Source organism: Macrosteles quadrilineatus, unplaced genomic scaffold (genome assembly GCF_028750875.1).
Source record: "Macrosteles quadrilineatus isolate MER2022 unplaced genomic scaffold, UCM_ALF_1.0 Scaffold_7__1_contigs__length_78375512, whole genome shotgun sequence".
NCBI classification, from domain to species: Eukaryota; Metazoa; Arthropoda; class Insecta; order Hemiptera; family Cicadellidae; genus Macrosteles; species Macrosteles quadrilineatus.
In genome coordinates, this window is record NW_026542600.1 from 36543526 (window position 1) to 36567808 (window position 24283).

Below are 24283 nucleotides of genomic sequence, written 5' to 3' on the forward strand. Positions count from 1 at the left end.
ACTAAAATGATGATAGTGACTTTGCTGCTATTATAACCTCATTGTTTGTTACTCAGTTTATATAGGCACTCCTAAATAATTAGGTCTAGGCCTGGGTATTTTGATTCTTCGAAAGAGCTGTAAAATATACTAATAAAATGTAATTGAGCCTAAAGATAAACTAGTGATATGTCGATATTAACTTTGCAAATGAAAAGACAATAATCTTACTCTGTGCAAGAACCTATCAAAAGTAATCAAGAACCTAACGTTGTGCCAGGGCGAATCATGCCAAATTAATCCGCCTGGATCGGATAAGCTATGTTATGATGTTTCCGTGACTGATGGAGATTTTGTCGCTGTCGCATGAGACTATGATTGCGTTTCTCTGTTACACTATAAAAGCTTTACCTAAAGTATACGTTTGTTTACTTTCAATAAATTTCTATTTTGAAATTTAACTCTTGTCTATTACTATTTACTTTTCTCTCTGGTACTACAGTGAAGAACAAGATTAACACAGTTTGACAAATCAGGAAAATTATTGTTTCATTTTAAAAATTTCTCAGCTAAAAAAACACCCTATAGGCTAGATGGTAATTTTTTACAACATTTTATTTGTGTTGCAGATGGTACGAGTTCTTATGGGATACATATTTGTTGAAGAGGGAGTTAAGGAGACCAAATTTGACTTCCTTTATACTCAGTGGTTAATACTCGGTGTTTGTTTGGTTAGTGCGCTACAAGAGAGTAGTCACAGCTCAATATGTTAGTGTTTAGTTTTTTATGAACACTTGTGCCTTAAGAAATTGACAAAGCAAGAGCATTACAGTTTTTATGGGTTTTTTTTTCTTTTTAATTGTAAACTTAATTATAATGACAAAGACTGAATTGTTATATGTAGTAGTTTTAAGTTTAGGTCTATTTTTGTTACCAACTACTTAGTCAACTGTTATTGTTTAAATATTATCCTTTAGTTGTAAGTTTTGGGTTTCTAATTTTTTTACAAATTTCCATTGGTACCTATTTGTTGAACATTTGGTCTAAAAGATAAAAATATCTGTAGACATTGCCTAACTCTTCAGCTGAATTTAAATTGTGGGTGTTTAATGCCAAGTTACTCTTAAATAGAGTACTTACCTAAATAAATACTTTACGTCTTTTGAAAAGTAGTGTGGATACTGGATACTTCCGATCATCTGTGCAGTTTTCAATTTGCAGAGTGTTTGAAAATGGGTCATTTTACCCAAAACGAGTAACCCCAGATTAATTAAATATTGAAGTCTGACAAAAAGGTATGTAACCTATCATATTATTTGTCTTTTTTACTTCTGGCAATAAATCGGGGACTTAACCATTCCAACACTATAGGAGGATATATCCGCTAGCATTTTGTGCATAGCGGACGGTAGGCCAATTATTACAACAGTTATTGTTATAGTTGATTGTCTATAACATCATTCATATTCGTAAAAACGTCCTTTTATTCAATTTTTTTCTTATATAAAATAATTTTGCTTTCTGTATTCATACAGGCTTTCTGCCAAGGGTCAACATTTTGATCACTTCAGCTAAAGCTTTTACCAGAAAAAGTGACTGTAAAGAACGTAGCGAATCTTTCAGTAGTATATTTGTATTTTCCTGCAATTCTTTAAGTGTCCAGTGACTTTGAACAGCATCAAGATACACATCTGGTATGTGGATACTGGCAGATTGTAGTCTTTCCCTTGAAATGAAGCCTTCATCTCAGCAGAGCCCAGTTGAGGCAGTCATGTCAGTTGATGACCGCAGTGATGGAACGAGTACAACTGCTTTAATGAGGTGTAAGCAGTCTGGGTGTGAGAAGGCAGACGACACGTAGGGAGGATGTAAATATCAACATGTTCAAAGCTCAAAGCTATCATCTGCTTGCAGAATTTGTTGTTGGAGAATGAGTTTACCAAGAAAAAATCAGTGAATTGTTTCATTTCTAGCAGCCTCTCTATGATGCTTATGGGCCTTGGTTCTTGGTTCACCATCATTTCCTATCCCTGCTGACACAGGTACCTACTCGTACTCTCGAATATGACCTTTAAACTGCCTGGCACCCAATATAGTAGCTGGTACATCATTTTAAGGTCTTCTGTCAACTGGTTTCCCATCATGTGGACTGCACCCGCACCAGATTCTGGCATCTCAACAATTTGCTTCAAGTTGGTGGTGACAAGCTTTGTTCCAAGGGAAAAACTACGATCTGCCAATATCCCAGTATTATTTCCCATCCCTGCTGATGCAGGTACCCTCTCATACTTTCGAACATGGCCTTCAAAAACCATCTGGCACCCAATATGGTACATCATCTTAAGGTCTTCTGTCAACTGATTTCCCATCATGCGGACCACACTAGATTCTGCCTTCTCAACAATTTGCTTCATGTTGGTGGTGATAAGCTCGTCCTCCACTACTTTTACAATTTTCAGTTTTGTCATCTCGTTGAAACAACCATCAGCCCTTTCAGCCTCTTTACAAATATATTGCATAAATTCTTCAGATAATCTGCTGTGTTCCCCTGCATTATTATCCTTTGGCTTTCACTCTTGAAGAAGGCAATGATTGTTGTAGGAATGGAAGTTCACTTGGTTGAAAATACTCAACTGAATAGCCAGTCCTTCACTGGGTCACCCCGCCCCGATGATAAATTCCCTTTAAATGAAACTTTAAGCTTGAAATTTAGCAGGATTAAACTTCCACAAATGAAAAATAATGTTGGAGACGATAGGAGATCCAGACACGATGACAAGAATTAATGAAGAAAGGAAACGTGAAGTAGAAGCTGCTGTTATGAGGGTTATGAAAGCTCGTAAGATTGTCAAGCTCGATATGTTGAAGTGATCAAAATGTTAAGTCCCTGACTTATTGCCGCCAAAGAGTTTATCAAGATTAGGACTGAAGATCTGGTAGAGAGGAGATTTATTGCCAGGAGTAAAAAAGACAAGCGAGTCTATGAGTATGTGGCTTAAAAATAAGAGCCAGAAGTGCGTTTCAAAACTGCACAGATGACCTGAAGTAATTCATCTACACTATTTTACAAAAGACGTACACTCCTTTAAACCCTTTGTCAAACTTACATCTTAAATTGATTTTCCGTAGAGTAACACTATCTCAGCTGAGGAAATAAAATAGTTAAATCAATTGTTCACAGTTTTTCTTTTTTAATATGAAGGCTTAATTACATAGTAATCAAAGTACAATTTTTAACCATCCATTTTTAGCCTATTATTATTGTATTTTAAGTTCATCCTAACACTAGTGCCTTCTAGTGAGCAATTGAACAATTTAGCGTTTGCCATTTCTTGATATTTTTCTGCCATGAGACAAAGGAAAGTAAAAGCTGTAATATTGATATGATGATTTTCATTATTCAAAGTTATCATGGCTTATCCATAAGAAACTAGTATCATGTTAAAAAATGTTTGGGCACATTAACTTTATACTATTATGATGTTAAAACTCATATCTTGTTAAGAGAGGTTTTACTATAACTAAAGTAATTTAAACCAAATTGTATCAGTTTTGCCTATTTTATCTGATGTAGAAACTTTAAACATAAGTCTTGCCAGACAAGAATAAGCCAAATGTGAAAATTTGTTTAGCTTGAAATTGTAAGTTGTAGAATTTACATTTAAGACTCAAATGTTACATTTGTAATTAGCAAGGTACCTACTATTTATTCCTTATCACAATACTTGTATCAGTAGTAACTCTTTGGTTTTTCTTTATGTACTTCATAATTAAAATATGTTACCTCAAACAAAATGAATATGTATTTATTGAATTCCGGCTGTTAAATCAATCTGTGTATTTACTTAGTACAACTAGGCTTACAGGTATATATGTTTGAGTAAAATCTGTATGAAGAATATTTCGTTTCTTAAAGGATCCTCGTAGGATTGATATTTTTATATTGCTATTCACAGTGAAGAGTGAAGATATTGTGGTTCTTCACTGTCTCGTCCAATGCAAACTACTTGATGCTATGGATAAATTGGCATTTTTTCCTTGTGTAAATCATGATCATAAATATCTTTTTTTCTTCACCAGTTCAACATATTATCAGAATAGATGCAACCTCGACTTTTTTATTTATTTTCCCAGACTTTCACATTAATAATTATTTAAAATTATACCTTCTTAAATGTTATCGCAGGCCCATTTAGGAATTTATCAGTTCAAATATGAGCTTGCAAGAGTGATAGTGTTGCCCTGTACAAGGGTAAGATTAACAAACTCTTTAACCTTGGGCGGGAGCTATAAAAAGGACCATTTCAATCCTCGTACACATAACCTTGTGATTTAGTTTCTCGTCAACTTACCTATTCATTATTTATATTGTAAATATTATTCTATTCACAATAATTTTGTTTCCACACAATCAAAACACAGTCTAAAATTCCATTTATCCTGCTTCCCGTTTTAATCCCTTTTTTCGTCTAAAAATCCCGTTTTTAGGGGAAAAAAATTAGTGTATGGAAACACCTAAGTGACACTCTTCATTGCTTACAATTGGTTTGGTGATCCCCTAAAAAATAATAGTTATCATGCTTATAAATAAGTTAAAAAAGAGTCCACTGACAATTACATGCAAATATATTTTATTTTTTATTTGAGCATTCATTGAGCCTAGTAAAAATCATATTTTTTTTCTATTTGTGTATTGACATAGCTTACAATTGTTAAAACACATTTTTAAAATTGTCTCTAATACATTAAAATACAGTAGTCTTTATTTAATATCAAAATAAATTTTTTTTAAAGCACTTTAAAGTTCTTGAAACTAGCCTTCTATATCCTCTTTTGACAGTTTTTCAAATCAACCATTCTTTTTGGGTTATTTTTTTAAGAGGCCAGTTACTTCTTGTTCTTAAGCTTGGAGGTCAATTTTATTGCCACATCTCCACAAAGCACAAGAAAGGTCCATTATATGGCCACAATTCCTTAAAGCACATTTGAGAGATCAACTAAATCACCACAACTTCGAGATTTTCTTAAGTTTTGTTTTGTGTCTCCAAAGGGTACACTCAACAGATCCCTTGCTGGGTTAATGTTAAACGTTTTTTCCTTGCATTTGGTAAGTTGACAAATGCTAGTTCCAGAAATGGGGAGGGATTGAATCAAATTCCCAGATGATTGTGATGAACCCTTTGTAACCAACCTCTTTGCAATCAACTGAAGGATATCTTTGAGCTGGAGACCATCTTTACTTGAGTATTTAAAACAGTAAATACAAGTCCCCTCCTTTTTCCTAGTCTTGACTGTTAGTCCAAATAGATTTTGGTTATCTAAAAAAAAAAACACCAACAATTAATTAATGTTTATTAAAATGTACTTTTTTCATAAAAGGTTCTCATTGGTATGTACGCAACACTGTACATATCTTAAAAATAGACAAATTGTGTTTTTTTTCCTGTACCGGTAACTCAAAATTTCCTTACATTTGTCAACCATTTATAATAGTTTAGGTGCTATTGAATTGAATGAAATAAATGTGAAGTTTAATACAAATTTGAGCTCATACTGGGCTCCAGGAGAAGGGTGCAATCAGCCCATGTAGTTGAATATATTACATATATTACATCACATACAGTAGACCCCCTCTTAACCGACCTCGTATTAACCGATAATCGGATTATCCGCCTTTGATCGTAAAATAATACAGTTTGTTTTAACCGACCTTGATTTAAGAGCAGCTCGGTTTAACCGCCGCTTTCTAGGAATCTCGGCATTTCCGCTCCCACGCTGGGCGATGAGAACTGAACCATACGCTTATCTCCACAGGATATGACTAACAATAAGCTATTTTGTGTTGAGCACAAAAAATATAGCATAGCCTATTGTCAGTTTGTCATCATCGTTCGTAGCTCGAGCACATCTGATCTGATTTGTTATCTGTGCGGCAAATTTATAACATCATAAAGTGCGTTACGATTTTGAGAACTGATTATCTTATCGCCGGAGTAAACAAACAACGCAACTTGTAAGGAAGGCAGGGAAAGGGGGTTAACAACTCCAAGGTCAAGATAGTTTTTGTGCCTGGAGCCTCCAGTGAGAGGCTAAAATAAACGTCCTGTTTTGTAACAAAATGGTCGCTTGTATCTTTAATGTCGATAAAAGGTTCTGTATTGTATTACGACGTATTTGGAAAGCATCAATTAATACATTACAGTATTAAAGTTATTAAAATAGGAATTTTATTGACTCTTGCCTAGTATTATAATAATATATTCCACTGAAAGTAGGCCTATTTGACTTAACTGTGTTTTGTGTTTATTTGTGACTTTTCTATCAATATGAAAAAGGAGATAAGAGTAGTTTATTTTATAAATAATGCAAGTATGACTTAAAAATAATGATTATATAATTCAAAATGAATAGCACTTCATTATGTTATGATTTTAGGGATTGCCCGTTTTATCCGACCTTTTGAGTTATCCGACCTAGGTCCGGTCCCATTAGGGTCGATTAAGAGGGGGTCTACTGTATATTAAAATTGACATCCCATTGGTGAATTATTTCAATTGAGCTGGAACATAGCTGGTATCGACAAATATGGTAAAATGTGGTTCATCAGAGCTCTCAATGAGAAAGAAGTTTGACTGTTATCATTTATCAATATGTTCATAAAGAATACTAACAATTTATTTCACTAGGAATATAAGTAATTTTTTAACATGTGTGTATTGAGTTGCAATTTTATAACTTATCCATTCTTGATGGTTTAGTAATCAAATCTGGTTTGTTTTTGATAACTCAAAATTTTTTGTCTCCCAAATATGTTTTAATATTTATTAAACGCCAACTTGTGTATCTTTGTGTAAGACCCTGAGTCTTACCCTTCCGATGAACAAGTGGAAAACCTGTAGGAAGGATTCCATGTCAATGACATAGACAAAACATCTAAACTCATCAAAAGAAACCCACAGCAATCCATTCCATAAACAGTTTAGTTTTTTCACTATTGCTTCAACACTAAGGTAATTCATTTTCTTTTATGGAACAGTCTCCTATTGAGAAGGTAGAAATATCCCACCAGCACATTACAGACTTCATGAATCCTCCCTAACCTTGTGGTGATCTTGGTTAGATGGCAACACTGAAAATTGCTCCAGTTTTGATCTTTAAAGTCTGGTTTACACGATGCCAGTTAGCGAGACAGTTCTTTTCGCCAATTGTCATCACATGATTGTGGGATTGTCGAAGGCCAGTTGTTCTCAGTCTACTCCCAGAAACAACTGAATTTCGGGGCAGTTGGCAAGGCAATCGGCTTTTTTTTCTTTTTTTTTAAGGGAGAGGAGGGAAAATGCTTTTATGCACACAGGTAGCGAGTCTGTAGTGTGAGACTCCTGAATATATCACAGACTACTCACTAAAAAACCCCCTCTATTCTGTTGGACACAGACCTGGAATAGTTTGTCACATTACTTCAAGTCAGGCCAACATGTGACCTAAGCCCTCAGGGCTCTCACCATTTTTTACATTTAGATACTTTATGACCCACACCGCATCCCGGTCAGGGTCGAACTTCTTGGCGCGGAGAATACCCTGGATGTAATGTGACACACAGGTCCAATTGTCCTCACCCTCCGTCACCATCGGTATGACCGTGTCCACTGACAGCAGTCCTACTAACTGTTGAGCCTCCAGGTGGGGCCTTTTCCAACGCTGGCAGTAGAAAAAGGTATGTTCCACGTCATCGGGAATGCCTGGGCAGTATATGCAATCGGGTGACATGGCTTTGCCCATCCTGAACAGGTACGACCGGAAAAAGCTGTGACCCGTCAGAAATTTGGTGAGGTAGAAGTCCACCTCTTCGCACCGCCGATTAACCCAAGATCGGACCTGCTGTATCAGTCGCATGGTCCAGCGTTCCCGAGATCTCCTGCCACAGCTGGTAGGTGCGGGTGCATTCCTCTGTTCGTGCCTGGTCCTCCCCACGGCGCTGATAAATGGCCTTTCTCACCGCCGCCAAAAGTTTGACGGGGATGACTCCAGCAACCACCAGGACGGCGGGTTCGGACACTGTTCAGTAGGCGGATGCAACTCTTAGTGCTGCCTGACGCTGCACTCGGGCAAGCCGCATCCTATATACCTCCTTATTGAGAGCGTCTGCCAACACCTCAGCACCGTACAAGAGTACGGACTGGACAGAAGACATTAACAGCCTTCTACGGCTGGACCGAGGCCCTCCGACATTGGCCATCAACCGGGTAAGAGAGGAGACCACCCTAGCGGCTTTGTCCGCCGTACGGAAAATCTGATCCCACCAGCTAAGCTTGCTCTCCACCATAACCTCAAGGTACTTGGCAGAATTAACGGTCTGGACTTCGACGGCCCCTACCCTCAATGGCACGATGGAGTCAATCCGTTTTCTTGTTAATATCACAATCTCAGTTTTGCTCAAAGCAAGCGAGAGACCGTGGTCTGTCATGCATGCGTTTATGGTACGCATAACTCGGTTCAGCTTTAGCTGAGCCAGCTCAACGCTACGTGCAGCTATCAAAACTGCAACGTCGTCTGCGTACCCTACCAAAACAGTTTCCTCAGGCATTTCAGACCTCAGGAGGCTGTCATACGCGACATTCCAGAGGTCTGGGCCGAGTATGGAACCTTGGGCAGCACCGGAAGTGACACTCATCGTCCGTGGGCCTTCTGTAGTGTTATACATGAGGAGGCGGAACCAGAGATAATCCTCTATGATACGCATGAGGTATGCCCGAACGTGGAAGGTGTTCTCCAGAGCATCCAGCATATTGCACCACCTCGTGGAATTAAATGCGTTTCGCACATCGAGAGTTACGAGCAGCACAACCCTACGAGAGTAGTGGTTAAAATCCTCAGCTCTCATCACGGCTTGCTTCACCTCCTCAACAGCGTCAACCGTAGATCGCCCCATCCTGAATCCATACTGGCGAGGGGACAGGTCCACAGGTCCCCCGCAGCGACCACGGCTGAATTCTGTCGGCACTGCGTTTACTCCGGTTGATGGCTCGACGAAGAGACCTCCTAGCCACTCTGTAAGCATCTGACTTACGACGTCTGTCTACAGGTTCTCTGGCCCTGGTAGCAAGTCTTCTGGCTCTCAATGCTGACCGACGCAATTCCGCAATCTCGTCAGTCCACCAGTACACAGGTCGCTTATTGCACCGGGATCTCTTGCGAGGCATAGACTCATCACAAGTCGAGACAATTAGTCCCATCATAGATGCAACTAACGCCTCCGCGTGAGCCACGCTAGTTGCGGGGGGAACCACCGGTGTTCCTCGTAAGATGGCTTCATTGAATTTTGCCACGTCCAATTTTTTAATATTCCATCTAACGGGCACTTGACAAAACGCGGCACTTGTCTCTGATGACCATCCAGGACATCAAAAATAATGTACTGGTGGTCACTGGCCGTATAATCCTCCAGGACTCTCCAGGCTCTGATCCTTGGCAAAAGGGACTCAGATGCAAGGCTTATGTCTGGGATCGTTCCCCGCATCCCAGGGCGCCGGAAAGTTGGCGTGTTTCCCTTGTTGACGACAACGAGTCCGGCTCTGGCAGCAAAGTCCAGAATGTACTTGCCCCGGGAATTGGTGAGGGTCATTCCCCACTCGACAAGGCAATCGGCTTTAAGTGTTTACATGAAGCCAATAATTTATGGCCAGTCAGTTGTCTGACCTACTGGCATCGTGGCTTAACTGACATTTCTCTACAATCTACTTATTGAAGAAGTCCTTTAGTAGAAAGAGGTATCACTTTCATGTCATGTAACTTTTAATATGTATCTATTAGCCGACCTCATATTTGGTTGTATTTTTCTCAGGTAATCTAGCTGAATCTCATCCCTTAAAAAAAGATTTGCTTTAAAAAATCATCCACTAACTAATGATGTTTTTTTACGCTTAAAATGCATTAACATAACAGTCTGAGTTTAAACCTACTGGATTGATTTTTGAGACCAAACACACTAAATATGCGAGCAAAGATTACACATGCTACGCAAAATAGATATTGCAGCCAAGGCATTTTTGTGGTAGCAATTTTCATGCGAGGCCTAGCGAATGTCTTCACATAATTGCCGACATGACCATCTGTTATTTACGTATTTTGTTGTTGTTTATTGTGTTATTATTAACCTTTATTTTTGTGTTTGTTTACTTATTTAAGTAACTAACTAGAGGTTTAGCAAGAGTGAAGAACGTGATTAGTGAATTAATTGTATTATGATGTGGATATTTTCTTGAAAAATACCAGGTATTAAGACGTGCTTTTTTATTGATTGTCTATCTACTCGCATTAACAGTCCAAGTTTGAGATTTTTAAAATTGAGTGTATGTGATAATGATAAATGGGTAGCAAACACAGCAGACGAAAAACTGAAAGGCCTTCCTGAAACTGCTTTACATTCACGTTTAATGTGTGAACTGCTTTTTGAACCTAACTGCTTTACAAATAATATGAGAAGTAAAAAGAAAGCTGTACCACCATGATTAGTTATGTACTAACTATGGATGAACACCGGTTGTTACTCAGCAATCTGCACTCATTGCTGCCTCTACAGACGAACACCACTGTCTCGTGGTAGCCCCATCATCACCTAGCGATAAATTCACCAGTATTTCTACTGTCAATGTCTCATTATCTTAGAGTCTGCCTAAAGACGGATAGAGTGCCGAAATATACTATTAACTACTAATTAATGCACTATACTACTATAATGCAATAATTTGTAGTTTATTGTCAATTGAAAATAGGCGTACGTTGAACGTTGTAATTTAAGTGCTTAGCAACGAAACAACAACGAAGACCATTAATAGGGAAATAAGTATGAGAGTGAAAATTTAAAAACGTACGTTTTCAGGAAAAGCACTTAGCAAATTTTTTTCCCCTTTTTTCAAAACTTTTATTATTTTTTTTATTTCATTAACATTTGAAGTTTCATAAAATGTCCATGGTAACGCAATATCTTTGGTAGTTTTTTTTTTTTAAGAGCATCTTTAGTGGAAAAACACAAAATCCTGTCACGACCATAACAGACGTTTAAATGAATATTAAAAATAGTTAATATTATTTTTATACATAACTATGTTTTGCTATAAACTAATTTACTTTTATGACCATTATACAATAAAAAGGTCACTGAGCTTTTGGTATATTTGGTCTTTCTAGAAAAAAATAAAAAAACTCAAAAAATTAAAAAAAAGCCAGTAAAATCTTTTAAGTTTGTATAACTCCGAAAAAACTTAACTGAGACCCGAAAAATTGTTATGTTTGTATAGAGGTGTGCTTCTTTTGTGTATAAAACATTGAAATATGACGATATTTTAATTTTTGAAATTTTTATGATAGAAATCGTAAACGTGATGGTCAGGGACAAGCGCAACGGTCGTGAATTTTCTGAAATAATCTAAATCTTTCTAAACAATCCTTCAATTATACTGTTAGTTATAATACAAATATGTGTTTCAATTGAACTAAACTGTTCAATTTACATTTATACTAAATTTATTGTCACGACCAAACACACTATAATCCATAAGGCTGGATTGGTCGTGAAAAAACCCGCGATGGTCGTGAAACTTTGGTCGTGATTACGTGTTATTTGGCTCTGTTCTGGCGGTAGCCCTGCACCTCATGTTCGAGGATACAAAGTGGACTTCTAGGTTAATCTAGCAATTGAAATATCTTATAAACAAAAATTAACACCATGTCTACTTCATCGAATGACTACGTACGGTCATGGACACACCAAAGTTACAAAAAACACAATCTTTCCTTTATTAATCTTGTAATTCCTCCTTTCAACTCGAAACGACCGGCACTACAATCCTGACGTACACCCCGAACTAGTCTCTAAAACCAACTGACTCCATCGACGCCAGGCTTGCCACTGTCGTGCTCCAAAGTTGAAAATTTTTCCCAAATGGTCGTGACGCCAAATCGAGGGACAGACTTATTTTGTCATGGTAGTCAGTTTGCAATGATAATAAAATTATAATATGCTCCTTTTTTGTAAGTTTAATAACCATTGATGACATAAAAATGTGGCTTTATATATTTCGGCATGAATAATTAGTCTAAAAACAGCGTGAAAGTTGGAAAATGTACCCTAGGGACACGTCATGGTCGTGAATTTCGAGACTTAAAAAATACGAAAAAAATACCTAGAACCTATTTAAAACCAAATAAAAAATGTGTGTAAAATGTTGCCCCTGTCCCAAAAATATTAAAACACATAATAATAAACTACAAATCCAGTATCTACGAAGTAAAAGGCCAGGGACATGAAAACGTACGTTTTAAATTTTCACTCATGAGCTATATGTATGTGGACCACTTTGGGAGAGGAGCGGGTAAAGGAAATATGAGTGAACAGAATACAAGGTCTTATTGATCATATTTCACGTTTGTTCGAATGCACTTAATTTGAAACTTCTTATATTTTCCTCTAAAAACATGCCATTCCAGTTATTGGGGTATCAGGTCATTCGGGTCAGTTAACTTTCGTGTGACTGCGAGACTTTGACTTTGCAATTTTCAACCTAAATATATTGTTCTTATTTTACAAGGTAAAGAAGACCTCTTTAATTTATGTATAATTATGATTCCCCTGTTGATAAAACTGTGTTCTTATACTTATTGTATATAGTCGTCAGTTGAAAGATTTATCATACAAAACAATCCAAATCTATGTTTTGTATGATATTGAAAACATTTTCTTCAAAGCTCTATTGCAAACGGCACCTGCAAAATATAATTATTGTAACGAAATAATACGTAGTCTGAAAACGAATGCCGATCTGTTTAGAGAAATGTTCTTCCTACAGACTATGTATATTGTTATGTCTAAAATAGCTCAAATAGCCAGTGCATGAATGGTTATGTAGCAGTTGATAAACCATGCATTCCTCTTCGTTAGTTCGTAATATATGATATTGCATGAAACTATAAATCCAGTAACAAACATTGTGGTTATCTAAAGCTATGAGAATTCCAAAATCAGAAATGTAAACATCACAGAAAGTCACTAATGTTCAAAGCTCGTAAGATTGATAAATTGTTAAGGGTTCTCTAAATATACTTTAAAATTTAATGCAAAAAATATTTTAACATTGTAAGCTTATAATCAAAATCATTTATATGGACAACATAAAGTTACTTATTATTTATATCATAAATTTAAGTTTATTGTTAATGTGTCTAATAGGCAAAGTGTATAAATAAACTCAGTTTTCAAAATAATAATATATCACTGTAACCTTGCAATTTTTGAAGATTTTTATTCACGCATGTTTACATCAATAAAACCTTTGCTACATTGTTATCCTTTAGCTTAACATAGACACTATAATATTAATTAAGTAATAGTCCATTTTGTAAAATGATAAAGTTATGGTACATTAATGACAGCTCTGCGCTTAAAAAACTAGAAATACGATGGTGACGAACCGGTCAGCGTGTTGCAGTAGTTGCGTACAGATGTTCTAATACCGAAAATTTCCGTACTCACCCGAACTTAAATAGGTAATGCAGATCAAGACTTGACACAGCGCCTCTGATGAGGGACCACCCAACTACGTGAAGGTGGCCCTATCCAAAAACGACTTGGCACAAAATGTCAGTAAGCTGCAATATCTATTTTGGGTAGCATGTGTAATCTTTGATACAAGTAAAATTTAATTTTCTTAAGCTTATCAATAAAAATTATGAAGAAATAGCAATTCTTACCATCCTCCTCTCCCTCAAACTCTATCACATTCATTATCATAGACAAGGGGATCGTTGCCACATGCACATACCGTTTTTGAAACTGGAAGTATTTTGTTTTTATCTTGGCTACCTGGAACAAAAGATGTCAGGCCCGCTTTTATAAACGGGCAGACTGGACATATGCCCAGGGGCGCCGGTGGTTTAGGGGCGCCCGCTGGGTGCCCCCAAACCACCGCCCGCCAGCACTAGGAAAAAGGGGGCGCTGCTCTTGGGTTTGCCCAGGGCTCCACTGACCCTTAAAGATGTATTCATCATAAAAATACTGTAGTTGAAAAAAAATAGTTGTTTTATTTTAAAGCAGATTGCACTAACCTTAAGTTGAACACAGTGATAGTTTCTATTTAGCGGTTTTGCAATGTCTGCTATGTTAACCTCATCATTTTTTAAACCTACATTTTAATTTGTGTGAGGATTTGGTGGTATTTTCTGGAATGGAAATGTGTGTAATGATTATTTTGGTTTTGGTCATATAATGACGCTGAAAAATACTTTTTTCATGATATAGCTTGTATTCAGCACCTACTCTGAATTTGATAAAAAATCTGACCTTGGCAGTAGTTTCTATATTTGAACAAGTTTTCTCCAACAGGAATCTTTTTTTAACAATTCAAACACAAAACATTCTTATTTTAATACAGGAAAAACAAAATCCATTATTTCTGCAACAAAATTCATAATTTGATACATTGTACATACGCTATGTATGTGTAGGGGCGGTAGAAAGTAAAACCATCCCACACTGTAAACCCTTCTGAAAAATCAAATACAAAACCTGGTTCCATTGAGCCACAAGAGAGAGTTTTTTATTGTTTTATCTTCTATCAAAGCTATACCATCTCTGTTCGTTTGTTTGCATTTCTTTTTGTGGTGATTTTTTTACACTTTTTTTAAGGAACAACAAATTATTAATATCTCACCTCTAGGATGTTACTGAATAAGAAGAACATCACTTGAACATTCGATAGAGTGCCTGTAAGACTGGGTTCTACAGCAGAAAACTGAACAATCAACTCACCATGGTAAGGAGTCACTTGCAAATACTCCTGCAGAAGAGTCAAAGGTACTGATTAGGTTAATTTATTTTATTTTCATAATGGATTGGCCTCTGGATTATCTGAATTAAGTAGGCTAAAGAATAAAGTAACCTGGTTGCTGTTGAAACAAAATCTGTTGTAATCGGGGGTGCCCAGAGAGGGGATTTTATTTCACATATTTCAATTGTTAGTTTAATAATGTTTAGTAGCCCTAAACAGTTTTCTTTAAAATAATACACTCTCTTTTAAATAATTGCATTTACATTTAGCTAGGGCTCTTCATAATAAACAATTGTTTGTAGCAAAACACAAAGTCTTTGAGATCACGAAGGATGCTCTAATTTTGGGTAAATGTCAATATTGACACATTCATGTAAGGCAATGATGATTTCTTCATAACTGCGGAGGAATGTCAAGATATTGGCACGATTACAGGAGACAATAGCAAAATGTGATCTTGATAGGGTGGGGATCACGGATTATTTTCATGGCGACATATAATCGGGAGCCTACCAGTAGACCGACAAGATACTTGGTCGTCTGGCCACTAGACCGTCTTTTTTAATTAAATAGATAAATGCTGAAAACCAGTACTTGTCGACGTTGTTATTTCATCGTCAGTCCAGTTGACCGGCCTGTAAAACTATATTATTATATTCGAGAAACCAACTTGTCGTCAATCCTCCCGACCGACTTACCGCTTGCTCGTCTTTTAGGTGGGGATAGGGGGCAGAGTGGGAGGAGCTAACTGGGGATTACCCAGGAGTTTGAGGCGCTTCTCATGGTTGAACCACCTCGCTCTAGGTTAGAAGCCAGTATTGCCAACTGAAAGTATTAGCTCCGTCGAATACTATACACGCGGCGTGTTTATACAGTCTGGCGTTAAGTTGACGTTGGCGCGCAATTCTCGTTGCGTCGTTTCTATAGCAACCGTGCCGTGACATTGTCCTTGGTCTCGCGCATTCCTCTGCCTTTGTATTATTTAATCTGCATCGAAAGATAAGACTCGCTTTTATGCATTGACTATTGAGTCAATTAAAAATTTCATTCGGGGTTTTTGATCGTTTGTTTGGATAAAACTACGTACCGTATATTGTAGAATTAAATTTGTAGTGTGGTTATATGGTATTATGGTATATATATATATATATATATATATATCCTACTCATATTATAAATGAGAAAGTTTGGATGTATGAATGTATGTTTGTGACAAGTAAACGCAGAAAATACTGGCCGGATTGGGCTGAAATTTGGTGTGATGATAGCTCACATTCCCGATTAACATATAGACGCATTCTTATCTCAAAAGTCCGTTCGGGCTCCGCCCCAGTGGCTCTGGAATTTCCCATGTTAACCTTATGAGTAATATTTAAAACGAATAAAAGAATTTCGTCAGCTGTTTCAAATACACAAGTTGGTTCTGTGATATTAAATTCGCATTAACAAGTTATAAAGTTTACTGACAGGGTACAGTGCTATTAATTTAAATGAATATATAGAATAATCCATAGCCTATATTGATATTTTTCATTGTTATGAGTGTAGGACAGATACTAAAGTGCAGCCAAATTTGGTTTCTAAAAGTGGTAGCCTATATGTGTAACTATTTTATACAACAAATGTAAAGATCAAAATGTTTGTATTTTGTGTCCTCTTCCCGTTGCAAAGCACGGGTACAACAGCTAGTATATACATATATAAATATATATATGTACCAGGTTTTGCGTTGGATTTTTCGTCAGTTTCGTCATTGAGCTCTCTCGTAGTAAGTTGTATCACTTGCGTCTTGTTCATGTTCTGTTGCATATTTTGTATCACTTGCTTCCTGAGACGTATCAGAGTGGTGGAAACTGGTCCACGACGTAGAGGAAGTGGAGGGAAGTTGCAAAGGCAAAAGGTCTGGAGTGTGGGAAATATAAAGTGACTATGGAAATATACAACACCATGCTTAAAAAGGCTTGAGGAATGATGGAAACAGGTCCACACGACGTAGAGGAAGTGGAGGCAAGTTGCAAGGGCAAAAGGTCTGGAGTGTGGGAAATATAAAGTGACTATGGAAATATACAACACCATGCTTAAAAAGGCTTGAGGAATGATGGAAACAGGTCCACACGACGTAGAGGAAGTGGAGGCAAGTTGCAAGGGCAAAAGGTCTGGAGTGTGGGAAATATCAAGTGACTATGGAAATATACAACACCATGCTTAAAAAGGCTTGAGGAATGATGGAAACAGGTCCACGACGTAGAGGAAGTGGAGGCAAGTTGCAAAGGCAAAATGTCTGGAGTGTGGGAAATATCAAGAGACTATGGAAATATACAACACCATGCTTAAAAAGGCTTGAGGAATGATGGAAACAGGTCCTCGACGTAGAGGAAGTGGAGGGAAGTTGCAAAGGGAAAAGTTTTGGAGTGTGGGAAATATCAAGTGACTATGGAATAATACAAAACCATGCTTAAAAAGGCTTAGGGAGTGATGGAAACAGGCCCACGACGTAGAGGAAGTGGAGGCAAGTTGCAAGGGCAAAAGGTCTGGAGTGTGGGAAATATCAAGTGACTATGGAAATATACAACACCATGCTTAAAAAGGCTTGAGGAATGATGGAAACAGGTCCACGACGTAGAGGAAGTGGAGGGAAGTTGCAAAGGCAAAAGGTCTGGAGTGTGGGAAATATCAAGTGACTATGGAAATATACAACAACATGCTTAAAAAGGCTTGAGGAATGATGGAAACAGGTTCACGACGTAGAGGAAGTGGAGGGAAGTTGCAAGGGCAAAAGGCCTGGAGTGTGGGAAATTTCAAAAGACTATGGAATTATACAAAGCCATGCTTAAAAAGTCTTAGGGAATGATGGAAACAGGTCCGCGACGTAGAGGAAGTGGAGGCAAGTTGCAAAGGCAAAAGGTTTTAAGTGTGGGAAATGTCAAGTGACTATGCAATTATACAACGCCATGCTTAAAAAGGCTTAGGGAATGATGGAAACAGGTCCGCGACGTAGAGGAAGTGGAGGCAAGTTGCAAAGGCAAAAGGTCTGGAGTGTGGGAAATGTCAAGTAACTATAGAATAATACAAAGCCATGCTTAAAAAGTCTTAGGGAATGATGGAAACAGGTCCACGACGTAGAGTAAGTGGAGGCAAGTTGCAAAGGCAAAAGATTTTGGAGGGTGGGAAATGTCAATTGAATATGGAATTATGCAAAGCCATGCTTCAAAAGTCTTAGGGAATGATTAATAATTAAATTAATTTAATTAATAATTAAATTGAATCTAAATTATTGCATACAATTATTATCTGGTCAGTGGTGGCAGTGCCATCGTGCGCGCAGAATGCTTCTATTGGGAATTTTTCCTTCCTACTTGGACGTCCTGCAACCTTATTTACGATGTGCCAGAATTTTCTGGAGTCTCCGTCTGCATCTTCGATTTTATTTTTGAAAAAACTGTACTTGGCTTGTTTAATTAATGACTTGAGAATATTCCTATATCCTGTCCGTGCTGTATGAAAATGACCTGTGCTGTATGAACTTGGTCAAACTACAGCACAGACAGTAGAAGGACAAGGATATAGGTTACATGAGCCTGATAATAGATAAGGAACTATTACACTATAGCTGTCTGCCTGCATGTCTCTGAATTTTACTTTATAAGGAATAAGGATGTAGGTTTGAAATACCTTTAAACATTAAATCAAGAGGACAAATTGTAACAACTGTTGAGAATTTAATTGAAAATACTGTAAGACTGAAAATATGATTTTCTGGGTGAAGAAAGTTGTCTAAATTTGAGATTTCAAAGTCCCATAACTTTCGAACGCCTCAACCCATCAGAATGGGAATAAGTATACAATGTATATGATTTAAATCTCTACAATATCTGACCAAAAAAACAGTATGTCATCATGACTCATATCATGGTTGTATGTTGTATGTATAGTGTCCTATGGTCTGGCAGAGGCCTGACGTCACGTGGAACTGTCACTGTAGGTGGTCTTTAGCTCTTTCCTGCTTTAAAACTCCCAATTCTTGCGTAAACTATAGGTTTTTTCCTTATTACCTTGCTCCAACTCTTTTGATGGTATGAGGTTTTAAAAAGTTTATAGTTATTAATTAAAATATTATTCACGCCTGAATATTTATTATTTTCTGTTCAGTTGTGGCTCAGTAGTTGCGATGCTAACACCACGGCAAAAGAAGGTTTTAGCCATGTACCTAGTATGGAGGCGAAGAAAAAGAAATAATAATAGCTGATTTGGGTTCACACAATACTTAATAATCGGCACGAGTTTGGGGCATCCAGGGTGTTATTACTCCCATAGCCCTACGCCGCAAAACTAGCTATTACAGCATGGCAGTTCATGAGATATTATTTAATTGTAATAAAAAGAAAATATTACTCTTTCAGTTCTGGGTAAAATGCAGAGCAATGCTAAAGTGGTACGTCAACTTCGTATTACGTTGTCATGAAATAACAACTTAAAATTTAATGATTGACAACCCCTTTCCTAAAATTGACCAACGTTAAAATGTAATTACAATGCATAAGTAACAATATCGAATACATAATATTGGGGTTATTAAAGTTTACAGCTGGCTAATCATTCAAAGAGACTTAATTTTAGTTGTAAAAGGTGTTAAAAAATTAGATTTCCCTTGTTAATTATAATGAATTATTAATGTTGATTTATTATAAGTGAACGAGGAACACAAAAGGATACATAAGACAAAATACCCTAATATATGGCATAAAAACACAAACAAGACATTGCAGTAGTGTACAGTGTGTGATAGTGGTACGCCTACAATAACAATAGTTTTTATTAAAGTAAGATTTTTTTATGATTTTCTAAATATTAAGCATTGTTAATGACTAACATAGGCATAAATATCAAACAAACTTTAAAACACTCATTTAAACTTTATGTTGACTTACAGGGTCGGCTACTCAAACATCTTTATTTTTTACAGTTGTTACAAACTGCATAATAGCGTCAAAACAATTATCTTATTCTTATTAGAATATTTAATCACTAGGACCTCAAGTGACTCTTTTTAACCCGAGGTCAAGTTTTACGACCTAGGCAAAGCCGAGGTCGGTAAATGAGCGAGAGTTGAAAATTGCCCGTGTGGTGAACTATATTTTTCGTCATATGCATAATTAATTAACAAACTAAACCGAATAAGGTTTTGTGTATAGATAACCTATCAAAATGAGAAGCAGCTGTTTAGCAATGGATTTAATCATTTCGTCTATTACGATTGGTAGGTACATTATGCCATACAAGTAGACTCCTCATATATATATATTAATTACGTAAGCCGCGGGTCTTTACCTCAAAATTGTGGGTGACTGGGAAGTCGTAGAAGGACGGGAGAGGGCTCAAATTAAAGGACTCGATTCCGTGACGGCGGGAAAAATAGTTAATTTCCCCAAATTTTAACACAAAATTATATATAACAACATAACATATATATACACACATACATATACATACATATTGTATATATATACAACGTAACATTTTCTCCATAAGAATAGCATTAGAAACCACACACAGCTGATTTTTGTTTACTTTAATGTACGGTAGTTGATCACAAATAAAATTAGAGTTTTGTCTCTACACTGTTCAGAATTATTTATTTTAGCGTTTATACATTAAAAAGCTTTTAGTGTTTTATCTCAATTTCTGTCTGTCTGTCACGGCCCAGAAGGTATTTTACGTAGTGTTTGCATGTAAAGATGAACGAGAGGTCTTCTCCTGAAATACGAATACGAAATGAAATACGATAGGCATTAAAATAGTCTTTTTGTATTGACTGAATTGGCGAGAGTGTATTTAGCCAAATATGCATCGCTACTTATGAAATAACCTGACACCTCGAGCAAGCTTGGTCTCCTGATACTCGTGTTTTAATCAAACATTGTCACATTTTACATTACTAAACAGAAACAAATGACTTAAACCTTGTCAGATAATGAACATCAACATCAAGTGAAGACAACACAACATCACTATTTACAACTTAATTATCGTTGTTGTCCCATCTTATTTTTTACAGTCATGTTACATTTAATTTATAATTTATGTCATACCGTACTGTATAAGTTTTGCGTTATCTGTCTGGATTCCGAAACGTTAGTTCATGCTACCAAAATTTTAACACATTTAAGTGAACATTTTTTTAGCAAACCGTCACAAAATACTTACTCTTGACATTGTTTACGTTGCGATGCTTATTTTACCTGTACTCTAATTAAAATTTAATTAGAGATAAGATTTTAATCATATTAAATGTCATAATTAAATTCTGTACTTTAAAATCTATTGATTGGGCCCAATGTTTTTAAAAGCCATCTGTTTCGAATATTGGTAAGTTTAGTAGTGTTGTGTGTTGCCTTTGTGGAGATTATGATTTAGTGTCCCGAAAAGGGCGGCAACAATGTGATCAAACTAAACAACCGCACATTGGGGCTGTAAACTAGAAAGTGCGTCTTCCTAGAAATGCCTAACAAACAAGGAAACTCCAAGTCGTCAGAACCAATCCCATCCCCTACTGGAACTCAAACGGCTTAGGCGGGTTTTTTAGTATTTTTTTTTTGGTAGTTGTTTTATTGACGATTTTATCATTCTAGTATTCTTATGACCTTACCATCTTGTCGCATTATAGTTTTGTTTTAGTTTATTTCGTAGAAAACCCCAAGTAAAATAAAGTTGAATATACAGTACAGTATAACAATTTGTAAACCAGTTTTACACAAATTCTGGAACTGTTCCATTGTTATAGTGTGATTAGTCTCTATTCGTTATATTGTTTTATGTTAACTTTTTGGAGGGAGATTTTTTGAATAATCATAGAAAAACCAATCCAAAAATATAATTGTATACTTGTATACACAGTATACAATTATATCATATTTGTAATCCAGTTTTAACATGAATGTTCGAACTGTTCCATTGTTATGTCGTGTTTATTCTGTGTTATAACTAGGTGAAACCCGTCGAAATCGACAGTTACTTTCAAGGCTAATTCATCTAACTGCGATAAATTGGGTGAAATTGTACATATTTTGAACATTTAGCATTGTTTAAAGAGTAATAAGTGTAAAAACAAATACCCCCACCGCAGCAAACCTGCAGACTAAGCGAATTTCCATTTACCTGATTGGATTTACACTAAAATGTCTCCTTAAAAATATCACATTTATTTCCTATTTAAATAACATTAGTTTAACGAGTACTTAGGTTTGCTGCAACAGGGAGGGTAAAAGTGTGTTTTTTTTTTGTAAAATAATAACATTTTATAAATAAATTAATGATTTTTTTCTAATTTGATGCAAATATTTTTATAAACAAGAAAACTACTACAGTTTACTTATTCCCTGGTGTGAGTGAGGGTATACATTTAACTCTAGAAAATACGCTGGTCAACGAACGACAAAGAGCCGCCGATGTCTAGAGTTTCCTTGGATGGGTGGCCGACCGACCGGTGGTCATAGGGTGGACACAAAGGGGGTGGTAGGCGGGTATCCGTGTCGGCCAGTGAGTCAGTGTTACCGGTGTTACTTCAAAGATGAATTATTGCCCTCGGGGAATCCCGAGGTAGGCGCGGCGCCGCCAGCTCGACACTTGTTTCGGTCACTGGTCTTGGTTGATTGTTTCGTTTTCGTTTTACTATCTTTTGATACTTTTACATAAACGATATAGCCATGATATATTACTAATGAAAATTCAATAAGTACATTGCACACTAGGATAGTTCATGTAAACAGTTGTTACTTAAATCGTTTGGAACTCTGGCCACGTCTATATTCTTCATTAGAGTGAACTTAACTGCAGGCTATTCAATAGACTGTGAAAAAAAACTGTGAATGATTTTATGTACTTGGGTTTTTTTTTATAACTATAGCAAAAGCTACCAATCTTTGTCATCCGCGTCATAATTCTTGAGCTAACTACTTCTGCAGTGTTACACGTCACAAAACTGTATTAACCCTAGATCCAGTACCTCTGCTCCAACTAGTATTATAACATTGCTGTCCAGGAATCTTTGAACATATAGTTTGACAATAATTGCATGGATAGTACAGCCGTTTCAACAAGGATTTATTTACTATATGTTCTTAAAACTGAAATTAATTAGAAATACTATTAAAATAAATTTAATTAATTAATTTGATGTGAATTTAGCTTTAGTTAACAACACTCATACAAGTTCATAAACATAAACCAAATAATTTTTTTTTACTAGAAACGATTTGCAGGGTCGTCCAGATGAACTTGGAAATAGTACCATAGATAAAAAGAGTAGACATATTCTGTCATACATACATGTCTATACTCCTTTTATCTATGATAGTTCATTAGAAAATCTGAATATACAGTAGTGCCGTGCATTTGAAGTACTTACTCAGAACACAGACTTACTTGAGGACAGTTACACAATAAAACGCAGAGATCCACGGAAGTAAAGACTACATTATTTAGTAAAAAAAAAAACAAGGATGCGTCAGTTAGGGCCAGTTAGACAATTGAAGTACACAGAATTGAATCACCATAGTATTGTCCATGCAACAACGTGAGAGGATAAAACATGTACTTCTTCAATTATAATTACATGTTTCTGTGTAAAACCGAAGACGTCTACAGACTTTACTAAGAAAAACTTCTCCCCGGTAACACAGGCAATGGGAATTCCTTCTAGACAAGGTTTTCAATAGGCCTACAACAAAATCATAAAACAAAAGATGTTTCTCAGGCTAAGTAGCACACTGTGCACTTCAGCAAATAAATAGTTTACCGAGATAACTATTGCTTACAAAGACAGCAGTGTCATTTAAGGAGAAATAGTACAAACTAATGTCACCAAAAGTCTAAATTCATTATTTATTTTATTTTTTTAAGAGAGGGAAAAATAGTTAACAAAGCTTTAAATAACCGGTATTATCAATTTGTATTTATCTCTCAATTGAATAAATGTAACGGTAGTTACCTCACCACTGTTCACAATATTTGACCCTCCTATTACATAAATATGTTAGTTAATTTAATATTCAAACTCGTGTACATGTTGCTCGAATTCGAGCAATTTCAAAGTATTACAGAATTTATTTCAAAACGAAAAAAGTAATATTTAATGAGTTTAAAAGAGTCAACTCAAAGATCACCAGTGTGTAACTGCTGGAGATACTCACGATGTATATACAGTAATCAACATTTCCTGTAAATATTTTATCATATTTCATAAATTGGTATTGCTTTTTAATGTTTCTACAAATGTTTCCTGACTTATAGCTGCATAAGGTTGTCCATGTTTATCTTATTTATTGATAAACCTATGCATGGCACCACCCTTGTCGCCAGCAGTAAGTTTACAAATTTCAGTAATTTTTTAATAAAAATTAACACTTTTTTGATCATATTAAGGACTTCCTGTTGTCTGTAACAATTTTATTTGTTCAATCGGCGTATTTTTATTTATTTAGCTA

General features: G+C 36.2%; 2 protein-coding genes across 7 annotated transcripts in view; one reads left to right on the forward strand and one right to left on the reverse strand.

Moving 5' to 3' along the window:
* Positions 1-3764, forward strand: part of LOC128998310 (uncharacterized) — a 41835-nt gene extending 38071 nt beyond the window's left edge. For all 5 annotated transcript variants that reach the window (XM_054424391.1, XM_054424390.1, XM_054424393.1 and 2 more), the window contains one exon: positions 609-3764. The gene's annotated coding sequence lies outside the window, so the exon portion shown is untranslated. The remainder of the gene's footprint in view (positions 1-608) is intronic.
* Positions 3765-4621: 857 nt separating this feature from the next.
* The window catches only part of LOC128998271 (protein ECT2-like), a 34930-nt gene continuing 15268 nt past the window's right edge, over positions 4622-24283 (reverse strand). For both annotated transcript variants that reach the window (XM_054424329.1, XM_054424327.1), the window contains exons 13-15: positions 14685-14810; positions 13726-13837; positions 4622-5297 (exon numbers count right to left, since the gene is read on the reverse strand). In XM_054424329.1, coding sequence (XP_054280304.1) covers positions 4954-5297; positions 13726-13837; positions 14685-14810 — 582 coding nt within the window. In that variant the 3' untranslated portion in view covers positions 4622-4953. The remainder of the gene's footprint in view (positions 5298-13725; positions 13838-14684; positions 14811-24283) is intronic.